We start from the raw sequence: 21493 nt of genomic DNA, 5'->3' as shown, positions 1-21493 counted from the left end.
AAGTATATTAAAAGTATAAAGGCAAATAGTAAAAGAGACAATATGATTGACTAAATTCAAGTACTAAAAGAGAGGGAAGGAGGGGAAAAGGAAGAGGAAAAAAACTAATTTCATCACTGCTCACAGTGGGGATTAATAGATCATACCTATAGAAATGGATGATTAATGGTAGAGTTACAAATATCACCACCAGACCAAATCCACAAGCCAGAAACACATACAGGGAGGATGAGGGAGAGGGACAAGGAGAAAAAAACGAGAGAGAAAATGAAAACAAAACAAAACAAAACAAACCCCAGGATTTTTTGGGGGGGCTTTAAAATCAAAAGCTACAGACACCTGGGTGGCTCAGTCGGTTAAGCGTCTGACTTCGGCTCAGTCATGATCTCGCGGTTCTCTCTCGAGCCCCATGTCCGGCTCTCTGCTGTCAGCACAGAGCCCGCTTCGGATTCTCTCTCCTCCTCTCTTTCTGTACCTCCCCTGCTCGCTCTCTGCCTCTCTCAAAATAAATAAACTTAAAAAAAATCAAAAGCTACACATAACATGTACTAAGATCAAATATGTCTGCATATCAATAAAGTTAAAGGGTCTAAACTTACTTATTAAAACAAACCCTTCAGATTATATCGCATACCAAAACCCAATTCAAGACCTATTCAGAGACACCTACAACAAGATAATTTTTAAAAAGTTAAAAGCAGGGGCGCCTGGGTGGCTGTCAGTTGGGTGTCTGACTTCGGTTCAGGTCACGATCTCATGGTTTTTGAGTTCCAGCCCCACGTGGGGATCTGTGCTGACAGCTTGGAGCCTGGAGTCTGCTTTGGATTCTGCGTCTCCCTCTCTGTCTGCCCCTCCCCCACTGACACTCTGTCTCTCTCTCCTTCAAAAAAATACACATTAAAAACAAATTAAAAAAAGTAAATAAAAAGTTAAAAGCAAAAGATGGGCAAAAGTACAGTAGGCAAATGCAAACAAAAGGAAGCAGATGTTTTGTTCTTAATTATCAGTCAGAGTTTAATTCTGTCTGCCACCACCAAAAAAAGCCTTTGTCTTTCTGGAGAGTAGAACAAACTTTAGGCAGCCAATAAATAATTATCCATTCATTAGTTCTCAGGAAATTGCTGGAAAACGCATAAGGACCTCTTTTACTTCTGGGGAGTGTAGAGAGAGAGATAATTTCTATTCTTCCCCTTTTTAAAGTATACTGCTCTACTGTCTTCCAGGGTTAAGTGTGGCCATGGAGAGATCAGAGGCCAACCTAATTTTTTTTGGTGACTTGATCTTAAAAAGAATGTATTTTCCATTTGTTGAGTACTGGGTTCTCCATGTATTCATCAGATCAAGCTTTTCAAATGTATCATTTAAAGCTTCTTGGTGAATGGTCTGTTTTTAATGGGTATAGAATTTCAGTTTGAATTCTTACCAAGAACATGTTTTTACTTTTATAACAAAAAGGGATCAATGAGAAATATCTCAGTGAAATCAATAATTGTCAGATTTTATACTCTAAAATGAGCATTTTAGCTCTTCCATTATATTAGCAATTTTATGTATTATGACATTTAATTACATGTAATTTATAGAACTACTCCTAAGAAAATAAACATAACACTTTTCAAGATGCTATTCTCATTCTAGGTGATTATAAAAGATTTAGATAAATGTAAGTTATACATCTGGAGTTGCAGTGCTCTAGTTTTCAAACAGTTGTTATTATTCAAATTTAGAACATACAAATACAATAGAAAGGAAATGTTCACTATAAACAATTCACTATAAAGTTTCCTAAGTATTTCAGAACTGCCCATTAAAGCAAGAAGTATAAAGTATTTTCAAGTAGTCCTGCACTTTAACAAGACATTTATGTAGTTTTGAGTGGTAAGTACATGCAAGTTAAAAATGAATAATATTCAGGGCACCTGGGTGGTCAGTCGGTTAAGTGTCCGACTTCGACTCAGGTCATGATCTTACAGGTGGTGAGTTTGGGCCCTGTGTCAGGCTCTGTACTGACAGCTCAGAGCCTGGAGCCTGCTTTGGATTCTGTATCTCCCTCTCTTTCCCCCTGCCCCTCTTGTACTCTCTCCCTCACTCTCTCTCAAAAATAAATAAACATTTAAAAAAATAGAAGAAAAATGCTTTCTTCTAAAAAAAACCCAAATAATATTTAAAGTAGAGAACAATTAAGAATTTCAGTTAAGATTTGAAAAGAGCTTACAATCAATGACTTGGCTAGCCTCTTTTGTTTAGTATACTTTTTATCACAAAACGTTTCTGGATAAAAGTAGAACTATACATGGATGCAGGAGACTGACATATGGAGATAAGCAAAATGAGCATCAGACACTCACCAAATACAATGAACTCAACCACTGGGAAAAAAAACAAAAAACAAACCCAACAGCTAACGCAAACAGGCAAGTCCTGTCCCCCTTTAAAAGATTTTTTTAGATAATTTTTAATGTTTATTTATTTTTGAGAGAGAGAGAAAGAGAGAGGGAGGGAGGGAGGAAGGGGCAGAGAGAGGGGGAGACACACAATTGGGAGCAAGCTCGAGGCTCTGAGCTGTCATCACAGAGCCTGATGCAGGGCTCGAACTCACAAACCATTAGATCATGACCTGAGCCAAAGTGGAACACTTAACCCACTGAGCTACTCAGGTGCCCCTAAAAGATTTTTTTATTGTGGTAAAAATATACGTAAAATAAAAATTACTACTGAAACCATTTTTTTTAATATTAAAAAAATTTTTTTTAATGTTTATTTTTTGAGAGAGAGAGAGAGAGACAGAGTGTGAGTGGGGGAGGGGCAGAGATACAGAGGGAAACACAGAATCTGAAGCAGGATCCAGGCTCCAAGCTGTCAGCACAGAGCCCGATGTGGGGCTCGAACTCACAAGCTGTGAGATCATGACCTAAGCCAAAGTCAGATGCTTAACTGACTGAGCCACCCAGGTGCCCCACCACTGAAACCATTTTTAAGTGGCATTAAATACATTCACATCGTCGTGCAGCCGTCACCACCTTCCATCTCCAGATCTCTTTTCATCTTTCCACACTGAAACTCTGTCCCCATTAAACACTTAATTTCCTATTCGCTATGGCCACACAACCACCATTCTACTCTGTGTCTGTGAATGTGACTACTCTGGGTACCTCATGTAAGTGGAATCATGCAGTATTTGTCCTTAGCAGAGTGCCTTTTCAACACGGCAGAAGACAGAGATGAAAATGTTGATGTGGCTTAGGTACCCCTCTGACTTGATGATATGGAAAGAACTGGAGAGTTGTATTATTTGGGACTGGTGGTAAGAGGGGTACATTTCTTTGTGATGGGAGTGGTAGGCAGTCTGTCACATACAGAGAAATTGAGTTAAATCACATGAAAATGAGTTTCAGGTTTGGTTACATTATTATAATACATGACTTTATAGGATTTAAGATCTGGTATATAGTTTACTCAGAAAACAATTTGGTTGAAAAGCAATAAATATTATCCCTTCTTTTAAAAGTCTCTTTAATAATTATAATAATAAATACTTTAAAAATATTTATTTATCTATTTATTTAGAGAGGGAATCCCAGCAGGCTCCACGATGTCAGCACAGAGCCTGACGTGGGGTTTGATCTCATGAACCACCAGGTCATGCATGACCTGAGCTGAAATTAAGAGTCAGACACTTAACCAACTGAACCACCCAGGCATGACAGATACTTTTTTTTTTTTTAAATACCTTTTAACGTTTATTTATTTTTGAGACAGAGAGAGACAGAGCATGAATGGGGGAGGGGCAGAGACAGAGGGAGACACAGAACTGGAAGCAGGCTCCAGGCTCTGAGCCATCAGCCCAGAGCCCGACGCGGGGCTCGAACTCACGGACCACGAGATCGTGACCTGAGCTGAAGTCAGACGCCTAACCGACTGAGCCACCCAGGCGCCCCCAGATAAATACTTTTTAAAAAGTTCTTATGTATTAGTCATTGTTGCATTAGTCATTATATGCATTATTTCATTTAGTCTTTACAACCACCCTGTTACAAAGAGACTAGTTTACAGATGAGGAAACTAAAGTTTATAGGAATAAAGTCATTTACCCAAGGTTATCCAGGGTCTGCCTGATTCTGTAGTGCATGTTCTTAATCATTCTATCTATATTGTCTGAATAGAACCTTAAACTAAGTGCAATATATACTAAAATTCCAACCATGTAAAAAAGTATATATGAGAGGACAAGGCTGAAATGCAAAGATGAACACTGTTCAGCTGTTACAAATAGGATAACAGGTGGTGAATTAAAAGATGTCAATTAAAGTACTAACATATCTATAGCCTCTCCAGAGGGAAAATTCTCTAGGTAGCCATACTTGGTACCATATTACCCTCCTTTCTTCTCATCCTGTCCTTACAAGCATAGCTGGCTGGACTAAGAATGGACCCCTGACCTGACCTGAGGATAGTCAATAGTCTATGAGATAGTTGGGCATGAAAAACTGCCCCCAAAAGAGAAGAGCTGCACCAGGAATTTGAATTAGAAAATGCAAAGAAAATAGCACAGTTAGTGAAATTTCAACATAAAATATGTAGAGAGGAAGGTCTTAGCATGTAAGATGAACAATAAAGAGTACAGGTTATGGTACCTGTACCTGTTCCAGACAGATTATGTTTCTGATCCTTAGAATTCCATAACACCACTTTTTCTTTACTGTCCTTAATATCCTTTCAATAAAACTCATTTAATATATAAATGAAAAAATATATAAATGAATTTAATAAAAGAATTATTTACAAATAGATTTATTAGCTCACTATTAGGGAGAAATTTTATCATCACTAGAAATACACATAACCAGTCCCTTTGATTTCCAAGTTGCTTACTCAAGAAAAGCTTTAAGAAAATCAATGGATTAGAATGTAACCATGAAAACAATTCTTGATGTCCTCAATCTCAAAACTTTGCTCAAAAATCTCCTTTCTGAAACTTTTCCTTCCTAACAATCACATCATTTGCTTCCTCTTATCAATTATGATTCTGATTATATATTTCCTTCCTTCCTTCCTTCCTTCCTTCCTTCCTTCCTTCCTTCCTTCCTTCCTTCTTAAGTAAGCTCTATGCCCAAAGTAGGGCTTGAACTCACAATGCTGAGATCAAGAGTCAGATGCTCCACCGACTGAGCCAGCCAGGCACCTCTTTTCTATATTTTTCTTAAGTTGGCTTATCTTTTGTCTTTCTTGAATTTCTTCACGTTTGTCTCATCTCACCTATGAGTGTATGAACTCGAGAGAATAGGGACTTGTCTCTCACTTCTTTTGTGATGGCAGCGATGTGTAATGGAATGAACAGGAGATTTGAAATATGATAATACAGATGCTGGAGTCAAGCCCCAACTCTCTCACTGCCTATTTGTCTATTTGGATAAGTCACTAAACCTGTCTCAGACTCCATGGCATTTTCTATAAAAAGGAAACGATGTCTATCTGATTTCAAAGTCCATGTGATTTTTCACTGTGCTCTGATGGATGGCATTCGTGAAGAATTTTATAGTTCCACACTCAGGCACATGCAGTACAACCCACATTCAAACCTAAAATTACTACACAGAGAGTGATAAAATAACAACTGCTAATGTCAGATGGCGGAGGCCATCTGATCTGGATTTGCAGAGGGCATTTACCTTCTAACAGTTTAGCTTCAAAGCAGTGGTTAGAATTAGCTTCCAAGTAATGGTATTCCATCACTTATCACGAGCTATCGTAGTTTGCCCCTGGCCCTGCTCCCCAGCTAAGCAAGTCCATTAATCTAAAGTTAACTTGTCACCACTCGCTGGCAGACTCTGAGCTTTTACCTGGCCACAGAAGAACGTGACTTCATATTTATAGCTCTGACATGCATCAGATTTAAAGTAAAAATCTAATCTAGCTGCACTTGTGATTTCGGCTTAAATTCCTTCTCCTTCTCTCTCCCCTCCCCCCGATAATGTGACAAAACAAATAGCATAAATTAAATAAAAAACTTCAAAGTTCATGTTATTACTCTTTTGTGGAATCATCATCATCATCATCATAGTTTGTTTTCTATAAATTACTCAAGTAAAATATTCAGGATTATAACCAGCACATCTTAACAAGATCAGGTGCTAAAAGTATCGCACAATCAGATTCACTTACTTGACATTTCTGACGCAACTGTCGTAGCTCTTTTATAACTGGGGCTAGAGCTGACTTCTTTTCAGACACCAGTGAATTCAGTTTTTTTACCTGTCATTTAAATAAAATACATGACATCTAAAACAAGAATTCAAAAGAGCAAAAAACCTACATGCATAAATATATTTATTAAAGCGTTATTTAAAAGAGTAAAAAGACTAAATTATTTCAACATCAAACAATGGGAAAATGATTTAGTAAATGTTGATTTGGTAATATGGAACAGCATTTAACTTAAAAAAATTTTTTTTAATGTTTTTTATTTTTGAGAGAGAGTGTGCGCACACGTGCAAGTGGGGGAAGGGCGGAAAGAGAGGGGAGCAGAGGATCTGAAGCAGGCTCTGTGCTGACAGCAAAGAGCCCAATGGGGCTCAAACTCATGAACCATGAGATCATGACCTGAGCTAAAGTCGGACATTTAACTAACTGAGCCACCCAGGAGGCCAGCATTTAATTATTTAAAATGTTAATTATTGGGGCACGCTCAGTTATCTGACTGTCCAACTTCAGCTCAGGTCATGATCTCATGGTTTATGAGTTTGAGCCCCATATGGGGCTCGCTGATGTCAGCTCATAACCCGTTTCAGATCCTCTGTCTCCCCCTCTCTCTGCCCCTCCTCCATTTGCACTCTCTCTCTCAAAAATAAATAAACTTTTAAAAAATAAATAAAATGTCAATTATTGGGGCACCTGGGTGGCTCAGTCGGTTAAAGCATCTGCCTCTTGATTTCAGCTCAGGTCATGATCTCATTGTTTGTGACATTGAGGCCCACATCAGACTCTGTGCTGGGCATGGAGCTTGCCTGAGATTCTCTCTGTCCCTCTGCCCCTCCCCTGCTTGTGTGCACACATGCTCTCTCTCTCTCTCTCAAAAATACAATACAATATAATACAATAAAATACAATAAAATAAAATGTCAATTACTAAGTTTGCAAACTATATGGGAAAATACTTGTAATCTAACACTGAATAATGAAAACAAATTACAAAGTTGCCTAAATACAACTACAATCATGTTGTATTATGTAAAAAAAAATGTAATTATGTAGGTTATAGAGTACATACGAAACATGAGGAAGTGATATTCAAAATACTTAATAACCCAAATGATATAAGTAATGACCAATCAAAATGGACACCAAGCATGGGGATTAACAGAGTATTGAAGGTCTCTGCTGTGTTAATCATTAATCTTTTTAGGAGTTAGACAGTAGTGAGATCCAGAGGGTTCTGGGCAAGTAGCCAATGTGGAAAAGCCAGGTGGAAGTGGGTACTCTGAGAGTTTGAGGCAACAGTTATTTCCTTCTAGTAAGGAAGGAAAGATTTCAACATTTTAATGCCTGCTAAAGCGGCATCAGTTCATTCAGGCTGAGTAGCAGCTCCAAATAAGGACAGATAGGAAGGAAAAACACAAAAATGAAATAGTTTTATTAGTCAGGGTGGTATGATTTGGGAAAACTTATTTTTTATCTTAAGTATTTCTTTAATGTTATAGAACTTTTACACACTTCAAAAACCACAAGATAAGGCAGGCATTTCAATACCTAATTCTATAGGGTATTTAATAACCCTATCATGTTTCCTTGGGAAAAAACCCTGCAAAATGCCTAAATTATTACAAGTTGAACAACTTACTAAAATGGAAACACTCAAAAGAGACTGATAAAGAGAGATGAAGGAATATAAGGTAAACAATGTGCAGAAATGAAAATTTCAGTGTTTCACTGAAAACAAAACAGAAAAATATCTGCCTCTAGCTATACAATAAAAAAAAAAAACCTATAAAAAAGCATAATCACCATTTCAGACATGTCATCTAGCGTTCGGCCTTTCATTTCGTCGACTTCACTCTTCAGTGCAGATACCCTTTCCAGCTCTTCCTGAGTGTAACTATATCCAGATACGCCCTTTTTCTCTTCAATAGTTCGCTAAAAGTAAAGAATAAAAATAGGTGTCAAAATTGGGGTCTACAAAATGGGTGTCAAAACCTTGATGATTCTGTAAGTAGTATACAGACTTAATACATAGCAATAAAGTTACAAATAAAATAAATTAGCTTACAATGCTAAAGAGTAATTTTTATTGACTTCAACAATAATTACATACTGTTGTATGTTATAAACTTAGGCTAAATTTTGCTTTGGTATCTTCGGGTGCATAGTATTTCTAATTTTAGCACTCAATAAATACTTGGTGACTGAATGAATTCTCAAGTGGCCAATATACTTGCATTCATTCAGCCGTCCAATATTTATTAGATACCTAAATGTGCTGAGCATAGTTCTAAGCACCAGATAGATAAAATAAAATGTCAATTATTAAGGCTTCAAACCATATGGGAAAACACTTGTAACAAAACAGGTAAAACAAAACAAAACAAAACATAAAAAAAAAAAAAAAAGCCTCCCTCACGGAGCTTACTTCTAGTGAGTAAACAAGCAATATGTAGACAAGTAAAATACATATAGTGTGAGGTGAGAGTGGGGCTGGAATCTTAAATAACAGGGTGGTTAGAGGTCTTCCTGAGAAGATGACATCTAAGCAAAGCCCGAATGAAGGGAGGGAGCAACTCATACAGATATCCAGGGGATTGGCAAGGGCAAAAGACATGAGGTAGGAGCAAACCTGTCCCTTCCAAGAAATATCCAGGAGACTGGTGAGCTGAAAACTGAGTGAGAATGAGGTGGGGTTGGGGAGGGATCATACGGGACTCAGATGGCTTGCTGGAACAGTCTCAGTTAATGTCTGCTGTCCTTTGCATTCTCAAAAGTGTCCTACTTTAGATGATAAATTATATGGTTACTTTATTTTTAGGCCAATGAAAGAGCTTGGACTTATTTTAAATGAGATGGGAGGCTTGTCGGGTGGCTCAGAGTAAAGGAATTTTTAAAAGACCACTTTAACATCTGTGCTGAGATCAAATTATAGAGGGACAAAGGAAGCCAGTTAGAAGACTACTCCAGTAATTTAGGTTAGAGATAATGGTAGCATGAATCAGATGGTGGCGGTAGAGGTAACGAGAAGTGGTTGTGTACATATTTTAGAGATAAATCCAAAAAAATATTATGACAGATTAGCTGTGAGGTGTAAGGGAAAATGAGGGGTAAAGAATGACTAAGGTTTCTGGCCTGCAGAACTGAGAGGATGGAGCTGCCATTTATTGAAATGAGAAAGACTTGGTAAGACCAGATTTGAGGGAATAATGAAGATAAGAAATTTAGTTTTGGACATGTTAAAAACTTGAAATATCTAGCAGATACCCAACAGAGAGGTCAAGATGTTATAAGTACAAGACTGAAATCTGAGGAGAAATCTAGGCTAGAGATATCAATTTGTGAGTTGTCTGCATAAAGAAGGTCTTTAAAGCCATAGACAGGATAAGATCACCAAGGGAGTGAAACTAGAGAAGAAATCCAAGGGCTAAGCCTGGTGACTCCAATATTTAGACCTTGGAGAAATGTGAAGAAATCAGCCATGGAGTAGAAACAGGAGTGCTAGTAAAGGAGAAAAACCAGGAGAGTGTAGTGTATTAGAAGATAAGTAAAGGAAGAGGGAGTGATCAACTATGTCAAACACTGCTAATAGGCCAAGTAGGAAAAGAACTAAGAATTGCTCACTGGGTTTAGCAATGTGAAGGTACTGGTGATCCTGACAAGAGAAATTTTGGTAAGATGGTGGGTGTGAAGACCTGACTGGAGAGGATTCAAAAGAGGATGGAAGAACCAAAAGGAAAGAAAGACAAGGAGAGAGGGAATGGAAGAGTTGGAATTGGGGGCTGACAATACGATTGAGATCCCTAAGAAAGGAGGATTAGGAACTACAAAGCATTAGCCCAAGATTCCGTATGCAATTTCCTCTTTGGGCATTACCAAATCCTAAGCTGTGTGCAAGGAAGGTAAGACTCCCCAAAACCAAGTGAAAATCAGTAGATAGGTGACTAAAAAGCTGAGCAAAGTTTTCAGTATCTCATAGTGCCGGGCAGACAGAGGTAGGAATTCAGGACTTGTCAAAGTATGTTGCTTCAGACTATCAGTTGAAACCCCAGAAGGGCTACACCTTAGGAGCAAGGGTTATAACCTAGGAATAAGAGCTAGGCCCTAGAAGTAAGGGCTACTTCCTGGGAATAGAGTTTCTGCCACAGGTATAAGGGCTGAATCTTAGGAATAAGAGAAAACTGAAAAATATCAGCACTAACAAAACTGGATCTAGATGATCTATGAGGAAAAAAAAAATCAAATGCTCTTTAAGGAAAGAAATGTTTCCAGAGGCTGATGTTCACTAAAAAAGTACTAGGTTAGCAAAGGAACAGAAAAATGTCTGAAAATCAAGAGAAAAATACAGATAATAGAAACAGACACCCAGATAAATTTATTAGATAGGACATTTAAAATAGCTGCAATTGGGGCGCCTGGGTGGCTCAGTCGGTTGAGCATCTGACTTCAGCTCAGGTCATGATCTCACGGTCTGTGAGTTCGAGCCCCGCGTCGGGCTCTGTGCTGACAGCTCGGAGCCCAGAGCCTGTTTCAGATTCTGTGTCTCCCTCTCTCTCTGACCCTCCCCTGCTCATGCTCTGTCTCTCTCTGTCTCAAAAATAAATAAACATTAAAAATTAAAAAAATAATAAAAAAATAAAATAGCTGCAATTATTATATTCAAGACAATAAATGAAAAGTTGGAGAATGTTACAAATAACTGGCATTGAGGAGGGCACCTGTTGGGATGAGCACTGGGTGTTGTATGGAAACCATTTTGACAATAAATTTCATATTAAAAAAAAACAAATAACTGGAATCTATCAAATGGAATCAAATGGAAATTCTAGAACGGAGAAACATAATACCTGATATTCAGAATTAAATACCCAGATTACATAGCAGATTGGGCACAACAAAAAAAGTAAGATTAATGAATTAAAAGAGAGCACAGCAAAAAAAAATTCAGATTAAATCACAGAGAGAAAAAAAATAATGGAAAAAAAAAAAGCAAAACATACAACCCATAATGAATATGGTAAATAGTGAAAAAGCCTAACATACACGTAACTGTAATTGTAGCTCACAGAAGGGAGAAGAGAATGAGACTATAATATTTAAAGAAATGCTACTTGCTGAGGACTTTTCAAAAACTGACCAAAGACATTAAGGCCACACTTCTAATAAGCCTTACAGACCCCAAGCCAGATGAATAAAAAAAGAAAACGTAGGAAAATCACAGTTAAAACTGCTGAAAAACCAAAGACAGAAAAAAAAAATCTTAGCAAACAGAGAATAACACACTACCTTAAACACACACACACACACATACACACACACACGAAACAATGGAAGCCAGAAGCCAATGGAATTAAATCTTTAAAGTGCTGAAAGAAAGTAATTGCCACCCAAGAATTCTATATTTGGTGAAAATGTGCTTCAAAATAAGGGTACAATAAAGATGTTTTAAGAAAAGCAAGAATTGAGTGGACTTATCACCAGCAGACCTACACTAAGTGAAATACTGAAAATGAGATCCCAATAGAATAATGATGGTGCTGGAAGGAAAAAGCCATGAAAAGAGTAAACAGGTAGATAAATCTAGAATAATATTAAATATAATAATATCATGTGGGATTTACATTATATATAGAATTTAAAAATATATATCCACAATAGCACATAATATGAGGAAGAGATAAATAGAGCAAAAGTGTCATAAGTTTCTTACATTGCCCCCGATATAGTAAAACAGGGAAGACTGTAATTAGTCAGAGGTGCATGTTATAGTTTCTGGCTTATGCACTAAGAAATAACAGGGATAACAAAAAGAAGCTATAACCAGTAAGCTAAAAGAGGGGAAACATGGAAGATACAAGTATTTGAGTAATGCAAAAGAAGGGAAGAAAGGAGAAAAAAGAGTGAAGAACTGATGGAACAAATAGAAAATGTTGAAAAATATCAGTAATTACATTAAATGTAAAGAGATTAAATACCTCAAGTAAAAGGCAAAGATGGCCACACTGTACAAAAATAAAAAGCTAACTATATATTTCTTACAAAAAATATACAATAATTACAAAGATGGAGAAAGGTAGAAAGGATGCAAAAGATATATGTCTTTTAAACATTAACTAAATGAAAGTTTGTGTGGCTGTATTAATAACAGATAAGTATATATTAAGGCAAAGGCTATTATGAGAGATAAAAAAAAGGGTATTTCCCTAATTATCAAAGGGCCAATTTATCAGGAAGATAATGATACTAGATTTATATGGACTAATAACATAATCTCAGTATATTTGCAGTGGGGGCTCCGTCCTGATTTGCTTACCGGGTCAGGGTACCTAATCCCATAGCTGTTGTGAGAATAGCTGTTGGCTATTTATGGCTTACAGCTACCCCTTCTTCAAAGTATGCGATTGGCTGAACAGGAACTGTATCATACCACCTCCTGGGTGGTAGTGAGGGTCCACAGCAAATGACTGACAGTGAGGTACAAAAGGGTAGTTTTCTTGCCTAAAAACGAGACCAACTTTATGATGCAATTTGTGCTCCAGGGCTCCTCATGGGATCAGACGGAAACTGGGCTCCAAATGAATCCACTCTGCCTCATTGCTTCATTCAGGTTCCTTCACTTCCTTTCTCCTAAGAGCATTCTCTGAATTAATCATACGAAGAGCAAGACTTCTTGTTTCTCTGCTTCTAGAGAACCTGATCAAACTCTAAGAATGGGCTTCTAGAGTGGCATTACTCACTGGCTGAATGGAACCGAGGGCTCCATCACTGGTGGCAGGTTGAATATTGTTAGTCCCATACATGTTATAGCAGTGCAATTGCTAAGACTTGTGGTGAACTGAGGCAGAGTATATGTGGAAGGTGACAGTGGTGGCCATGAGAATGGACTGCTCAGATCTCCTTCAGGAGAGCCTGCCGAGAAGAACAGATTGGACTCATAGCCATAACCGCTGCCCCTCTGGATCCACCATCATGTTCTTACCACACCTATGTTTCTCCCAGGGTGCTCCTAGCAATGACTGAGGATGGCAATGGTACTAGTGCTGGCCCATTCCTGCCTGACAGGGAGCTCCTCTCGTGGATGACTAGTTCAGGAATCTCCCTCATTCTAACCAAAACTTTCCCCAAACTGTGCTGCAGTCTGAGGCTCTTCCTACATAACCGTCCTTCCTTCTCTCTCCCTTCATGGATGTCACACTTATATTAAGGCCTAATGATTTTCCCTGCCTCCTCTTGGCTCTCTTGCCTTTACCTTTCTTATGTATCTCCTCCAACAAATCTCTTGTACATCTTGGTGTCTGCTTCTTGAATTGTCACAGGGATGCACTATACTAGCTGGTACAATGTTGCTTGTGTTTGAGAAGCATGGAGGAATAATAACTATAAGGACTATAGAATTGGGGGGGCTAAGCTCCAGGTATAGTTGAAGAGATAAAATGACAGGCTCAAATATATTAATCAATCAGTAATTTAAAGTAAAGTGATAAGGTTAGAGAACCTTCTTAGGAACTTCAAAGAAACCCTCATTTCCTATGGCTGAAGGTCAGAAGGAGCTGAAAACCAGGCACACAATTTAATTGTTAGCAGGGCAAAACTTCAGAGAAAACTGAATATATTCTATGCTAAAGTCAGGACTCTGAGAAAGGGTGCTGAGTCTGGAACGGAATACCTGCCAAGACTCACTTGAGAACCTTGAACCCCTAGATTATCCTGTATCCTCTGGCCAAATGGCAAGTGGCTTAGCTTATTGGCCAGGGGCCTGGAAGAAGCAAGGTGCCAGGACTGGAAGATTGGGAGGTCTGGGGAAGGGGCATGCAGATAGACCTATGGGCGCAACACACTAAGTATGAAGATCTTTTGATCACAAGCTAATGGCCACTAGAGAATGTCCACAGCAGAAGTGACACTAAACAACCAAGTGGAAAGGATGATTTGGCCAGTAGATATCAGCCAGCCTCTGTTATTGGCCACCCAGTGCTTAGACAATGGGCTCATGAACAGAATGGCTATGTTGACAGAGATGGGGGCTAAGCAAGGGCCAAATAGCATGGGCTCCCTCACCAATGCCCATCTAGCTATGCCCACTGCCAAATGTCTGACCTGGCAACAATAGAGAGACCAATCCTGAGCTCTAGATATAATCATACCTTGAGGAAACCAATCATCTTTCTGCCTTAAAAAGGGCAACATTTCATCCTGACTTGGACTGACCCATATTCTGAGTAAGGATTTGCTTTTATTGCCCACAGTGCTGTAGCCAGCATCAGTATCCAAGGGCTCAGAGTATTTGATCTACTGATGTGGAATCTTCCACTGATGTGGAATCTTCTTTATGGCAAAGGAGATATGGTGGGGGACACATGACCATGGGATTCAGTCTCTGTGTCACATACTCCACCATCCAGGAAGCTAATAGCCTGATAGGCTGGTAGAAGGCCTTGTTGAAGGTACAGCTAAGGTGTCAGCTTAGAGTTGATGGCCTGTGAGGATGAGCTCTATTCTTTAGGATGGAATGTACATCTTAGACCAATGCCCACCATTTGGTGCTGTGTTGCAAACAAGGAATATATTGGTCTTAAGCCACAGAATGAAAGTATGAGTGTCACCACTCACCGGGATGCCAACTTATCCACTTAGGGAATTATATTTCCTTTCTTGGCACCTTTAGGCTCTGTAGGTGCAGATTTTCTGGTTTCCAGAGTGCATATGCTTTTACCAGAAGGTGCAATAAAAGGCCTTTAAACTTAATGCTTTGGCTACCATTTCGTCACTTGGGCTCCTCATACTCATAGACCAGCAGACAAATAAAGGAGTTATTATATTGGCAGGACATCATAATGCTATACATAAGCTGCTATATAATAAGGGCAGATAGGAATATGTTCGGCAGTCAGATGATCCATTAGGGTATATCTTGGTACTCCCATGCCCGGTTTTAACAGTAAATAAGTAAAGACAGCAACCACAGCCTGATAAGGTCATGATTACATGCGCCTCTTAAAGATGAGGGACTGGGTCACTCCACAAATAAATCATTTAGACCAGTGGAGGTGCTAGCCAAACATGAGGGAAATCTAGAATGGATGGTAAAGGAAGGAGATGTTGATTATTATTATGTCCTTGGGACCAAATGTAGCAATGGGAGTTTTCATTTGTCCAATTAACCCTCCTCCTACAAATTTTCCTAGAAATTGTGACCAGTCAGAATCCTGTAGAAGCTATACCTAAATGGAGTGAGTTTAACATGAAAAACAGGTAGATCCCAACATTGTAAGGGGTAGATTGTAATGGACGTTGTTGGTGCCTCACTCAGACCTTGTCTGCAAGCTGCCATGATAGTTACTGGCTGCTAAAGGTTCACAGGTGCCCCTTCTCCAGAGAGTGCCGCCTCATTGGGCTAGGAGGTTACACTGTGCCACAGCCAATGACTGACTGATACAGGAGTATAAAAGGCCAGCCCCCTTGCCTCAAGATGGAATCAATTTCATGCTGTAATTTATGCCCCAAAGCTCCTCACAGAATCAAAATGAAGCTGTCTAGTCAGGACTACATCCTTGCTTGGCTCTTTTCTGCTGTACTATCTGCTCTCCTCATTCCCCTTCTTCTGAAGGCACTCCCTCCCTCAATAAATCACTTGTACAGAGTACTGCCTTCTCAGGCTCTGCTTCTAGGGAACCCAACTTAAGAAAAAATGTAAAGAAAAAGCTGATGGATTTAAAGGAAAGCAGACAAAGCAATAATCATAGAGATTTTAACACACCTCTCTCAATAACTAATGGGACAAGAAAACAAAAATATCAGTAGGAATATGGAAGATCTGACTATCATGGTTAACACGCTTCACTGAATTGACATATAGAGAACACCATTCCTAACAAACTGCAGAATATACATTCTTCTCAACTGCGCTGGCACAATGACCAAAATAGACCATTTGCTGGACCATAATGAAACACTCAACAAATCCTGAAGGACTAAAATCACACAGAATGTTCTCTGGTCACAGTGGAAATAAGGTAGAAATCAATAACAGAAAGGTAACTAGAAAATGTTTAGTTTTAACCAATAATCCATAGATCAAAGAAATCATAATGGAAATTTGAAAATATTTTGAAGTGAACAGAAACACAATTAACTACCTATCAATTTGGGAAGAAGTATCATAAGAATCCATGGCTGCTACATAGTAAATGTTCTATCTTAAGTTGCCTAGAACCAAACACCATTTAACAGCATGAGACAGAAAGTTCATATTGCCAGCTTAACCATGACTGGTTGAAACTTTATTTAACAGCATGAGACAGAAAGTTCATATTGCCAGCTTAACCATGACTGGTTGAAACTTCGTTTACTTCCACCAGATTATTGCTAGCTAGTAAACCAACAACCTGATGAAATAATTTCCCCATGGGTGAAAACACAAAAAAAACCTCAAATCAAGAAAACTCTGAGGAACTGGTGTCCATAATGAGAACAGCTTTGCTATTAGAGGGACTGCTCTGGGGCGCCTGGGTGGCGCAGTCGGTTAAGCGTCCGACTTCAGCCAGGTCACGATCTCGCGGTCCGTGAGTTCGAGCCCCGCATCAGGCTCTGGGCTGATGGCTCGGAGCCTGGAGCCTGTTTCCAATTCTGTGTCTCCCTCTCTCTCTGCCCCTCCCCCGTTCATGCTCTGTCTCTCTCTGTCCCAAAAATAAATAAACGTTGAAAAAAAAAAATTTAGAGGGACTGCTCTGGACTTAACTCTTTTATGACAACCAAGGCACAAATACATAAGGAGCAAGCCTGCAGGCAAACTTCCATATGGTACCTTTCCCGGATATTTCTTTTCAAAGCTCCATGTAAGTGGCTGCCTAGAAACTTCTGCCCAACAGGCCATGATAAATAAATGTTTTACAGTCACTCTTCTTGGTATGATAATTTTTCTCATATTAACTAGAAAGATGTATTTGGAATTCAGCTTCTATTAATTACCCCAATGTCAGCACACATGAAAAAGTTAGTGCTTACGGCTACACTAAAAAAATAAATGAATTGGGGTGCCTGGGTGGCTCAGTAGGTTAAGTGGCTGACTTTGGCTCAGGTCATGATCTCACAGTTCGAGAGTTCAAGCCCTGCATCCGGCTCTGTGCTGACAGCTCCAAGCCTAGAGCCTGCTTCTGATTCTGTGTCTCCTTCCCTCTCTGCCCCACCCCTGCTCATGCTCTGTGTCTCTCTCTCTCTCTCTCTCAAAAATAAATAAACATTAAAAAAATAAATGAATCAGCTTATATGACATCTCTGTAATTAATCAGAGAAAATTAATAATTTTATGATGTTTTCAGTAAAAACAACGACCTCAGTATACAGCTACAACCTATAAACCTCCTGGCATTTGTATTTCTAGCACTCCAGATAATATTGTATTACCAGTTGATGTTGAATATTTTCATGCCGTTGCTTAAGAAGTTCTTCTGTCCTCTGCAAGAGGCCGAATTCAGCTTTAAATTCAGCTATTATTTGATGCTTCTTTTTGAAAACTGTACTCTTGCTTCGAAGTTTACTGACATATCGTTTGAACTGTAAAAGAACACAATATGTAACATGAATATAAAAGTAGTTGCTAAATATATTAACTTCAATGTATTAGAAACATTTTATTTTCTACTGTCTAACATTTGTGTCACGAGTATATAATAACTTAGTTTCATTAGAAAACTTGGAAAGACTAACTGCTCAATTAAAATATTTTGTGTAGGTTTTAATTTTTGGACCCATCTAAATGTTGTAAATCCTTATGTAAAAGCTGTTCATTTGGGGCTTTACAAATAAGGGTTTAAAAAACCAGAAACTCAACCCTATTAAAAAAAAAAAGTTTAAAAAAGGAGGGGGAGGAGGAGGAGGAGGAGGAAAAGTAGGAAACCAATTCTGGCTGTGATCTTACCATGATATCTCTTGCATACTGTACTATTTTGGATGTACTACATGTACTACATCTATTGAGATTAATATGGCCAATCAGAATAGTCAAAACCTATAGCTACTATTTATCATTTAAGGAAGTGTACTGTGACCGTATACACTAAGAAGCATCTGAGACATTGGAATGAAGCCCATCCCAAACCTTAAAAAGCTAAGAATATTCCAGGTTAGTGGGAATTTACAGTTGCTTAATTCAGCTATCTACCGACCTTTATACCAAAGGTATAAAGTTATAACTACTCTAGCGGAAAGATCCCCACTATTAAGTAATACCAACTATAGTTTGGAAAAAACAAATGAAAATGAATAGTAATTACAGGATTCATTTGATAAGCTCTATTTACTAACTATCATGTATTAGGCACTGTGCCAGACATTGAGAATACAACTCTAAACAAGATACTCAGAAGTTCTGCCCTCACCAAGCTTAAGGAAATAGTGGTGAAAACAAACATTGAACTGATGTTTACAACCATGGCTGAACATTATGAAGGTGTCCTGAGAATAAATAACAGGAGTTTAACCTGGGTTGGGATGAAGGTAGGAAAGGTGGGCATTGGGATTTAGGGGAAGTGGATTATGGCAAGCTTCCCAAAATAATTACATTTGAGCCAAGACTGAAGAAGTAAGAGTGTGTTGTTAGAGGAAGGAGGAAGAGGCAAAGAGCATTCCAGGTAGAGGAAACAGCAGGTGTAAAGATTCTGGCTCATTAAAAGTATTGCTTGATATAAGAAGCAAATACCAGAAGCAAATGTGAGAAATTTCTGGTATTTCTGAAACAGAACATAATACTTAAAAAAAAATTACTTCCTCTTATGTACCATTATACTAATAATTTTCAGATTCTCTTACTACATAAAATAATTTTTCTTCCTGCTTTATCCTTTTACTAACTACATTTTTCGAAAAATTCCAACTAAGAATTTGGCCTGTTATATTTAAGCACATTACTTCAAAACAAAAGTAAGCTTAATTCTTTAAGAGTCTTAGCCTTTTTATTTTTTTAATTTTAATGTTTATATTTGAGGTAGACAAAGTGCGTGAGTGGGGGAGGGGCAGAAAGAGAAGGTGACAGAATCTGAAGCAGGCTCCAGGCTCTGAACTGTCAGCCCAGAGCCCAATGCGGGGCTCGAACTCACGAACTGCGAGATCATGACCTGAGCGAAGTTGGATGCTTAACTAACTGAGCCACTCAGGCACCCCTAGAATCTTAGCCTTTTTAATACTCAGTCCTTCTAAAGGCTAACTTGAGAGGAGAGTGATAAATAATTTTACAAATAATAAAAGTCATGAATTACTGAAATTTTGGAAAACAGAAAAAAGGATAAAATTCACTCAAAGCCATTATCCTACTCTACTATCCTACCAAGCTCTACTACCATGTTGGTGTTTTTCCTTCTAATTTATAAGGCTAAACATGAGGGCAATAATTCTAAATTGTAAGGTATAAAATAGGAAGCACAACATTTCTAACATTTAGGTGATTTTTTCTTTGAAGACTCGATTGATTTTTCAGTACACAAAGAAAGTCCTCAAAAATAGTAAGATTAAAAATTCTTCACAAAAACATAACCTCCTAGGGGCGTCTGGGTGGCTCAGCTGGTTAGGCGTCTTGACTTTTGATCTCACATTTCCAGTTTGAGCCCTACACTGGGCTGCACACTGTCAGCGTGGAGCCTGCTTGGGATTCTCTCTCTCCCTCTCTCTCTCTGTCCCTCCCCTGCTCACACACATACTCTATTTCTCTCACAATAAATATACTTAAAAAATAACCTTCTAATTCCTAGTTTAGACTTTTTAAACTTGACTTAAACTCTGAAAGAAATGAAGAACCCACTGTGTTTTAGAGGAAGGAAGTTCAAAATATTTTTCTATCCATGATTTAGTTTTAATGGTAAGGAATCCAGCCCACACACAGCAAATTATCAATAGCTGGATTACAGGAATGGTTTAAAAATTTAAGTCATACCAACGTACCTAGAGTCTAATAACTTGCAATTTTTCCTTTTAAAGAATAAACGTGTAAGCCTGCCATAACCACAGACTCAGAATCCCTAGAGTAACTATATGTTCTATTAAAAGTGTCCTGGGCAAAGTGCCCAAAGTGAAATCAACCCTATTCATCTGCTATCTTCTGTAATCTAGGCCAATTTTTCCCTTCTTTATCTTGCTGTGCTCCAGAATTATTTTTAAAAGCTAAAAGCTATAAATATTTTTGGTGGAAGAACAAACCCACCAATTACTCAATGTGCTCTATGCTGATTGGTTACTATTTGACATTCACTGGACAGACTACCTAAGTAAGGGAAGGGTAGTTTTGGCCAGATGAATGATGGTTATGTACAATTAAGCAATAGGTGGCCATCAAAGCACTGTAAGGGACCCACTACTCTGGATGAATTAGAGGAAATAAAATACATTATCCATGTTTTTCTTCCATTGGACATTTTTTCTCACTATCATTTGGATTTTAGATTATTTCTGAATTTTCGAACTATCACAAAAACCCGGGTGAATATATTGAAGCTAAATCTTCAGACACATTCTTAATAATTTCTATAGGACATATTTTCAGAAATGGTAAGAAGGAAGTAGGATTTTGATAGATTTTGCCAAACTGCCCTTCAAAGGCTATTTATAGTACTTTCTTTTTTTTTTTTTTAATTTTTTTTTTCAACGTTTATTTATTTTTGGGACAGAGAGAGACAGAGCATGAACGGGGGAGGGGCAGAGAGAGAGGGAGTCACAGAATCCGAAACAGGCTCCAGGCTCTGAGCCATCAGCCCAGAGCCCGACGCGGGGCTCGAACTCACGGACCGCGAGATCGTGACCTGGCTGAAGTCGGACGCTTAACCGACTGCGCCACCCAGGCGCCCCTATAGTACTTTCAATAATTGTCAGTTTGATAATTAAAATGGTATTTTACTTTTTATCTGCATTTATTAAGGAAACTCACTTTTTTGTCATGTTCATTATTCATCCGTGGGGATTAAAAACATTATTTGCCTTTGGCTCACTTTTTTTTTGGAGTTTTTTTCTATAATTTATTTTGTTTATAATTTATATCCAAGTTAGTTAGCATATGGTACAACAATGATTTCAGGAGTAGATTCCTTTTTTTTTTTTTTTTTTTTTTTTTTTTTTTTTTTTTAAATTTTTTTTTTCAACGTTTATTTATTTTTGGGACAGAGAGAGACAGAGCATGAACGGGGGAGGGGCAGAGAGAGAGGGAGACACAGAATCGGAAACAGGCTCCAGGCTCCGAGCCATCAGCCCAGAGCCGGACGCGGGGCTCGAACTCCCGGACCGCGAGATCGTGACCTGGCTGAAGTCGGACGCCCAA

The 21493-nt window shown here is 38.4% G+C and overlaps 1 protein-coding gene across 12 annotated transcripts in view; it reads right to left on the bottom strand.

Moving 5' to 3' along the window:
• Positions 1–21493, bottom strand: part of IFT81 (intraflagellar transport 81) — a 228110-nt gene that overhangs the window by 58934 nt on the left and 147683 nt on the right. For all 12 annotated transcript variants that reach the window (XR_007145729.1, XR_007145731.1, XR_007145732.1 and 9 more), the window contains 3 exons: positions 17599–17748; positions 8002–8130; positions 6163–6252 (listed from right to left, as the gene is read on the bottom strand). Coding sequence is in view for 7 of the 12 variants with exons in the window: in XM_047827328.1 (XP_047683284.1) it covers positions 6163–6252; positions 8002–8130; positions 17599–17748 (369 nt within the window). In the remaining 5 variants the exon portion in view is untranslated. The remainder of the gene's footprint in view (positions 1–6162; positions 6253–8001; positions 8131–17598; positions 17749–21493) is intronic.

Source organism: Prionailurus viverrinus, chromosome D3 (genome assembly GCF_022837055.1).
Source record: "Prionailurus viverrinus isolate Anna chromosome D3, UM_Priviv_1.0, whole genome shotgun sequence".
NCBI classification, from domain to species: Eukaryota; Metazoa; Chordata; class Mammalia; order Carnivora; family Felidae; genus Prionailurus; species Prionailurus viverrinus.
This window is presented reverse-complemented; position numbering and strand designations above follow the sequence as displayed.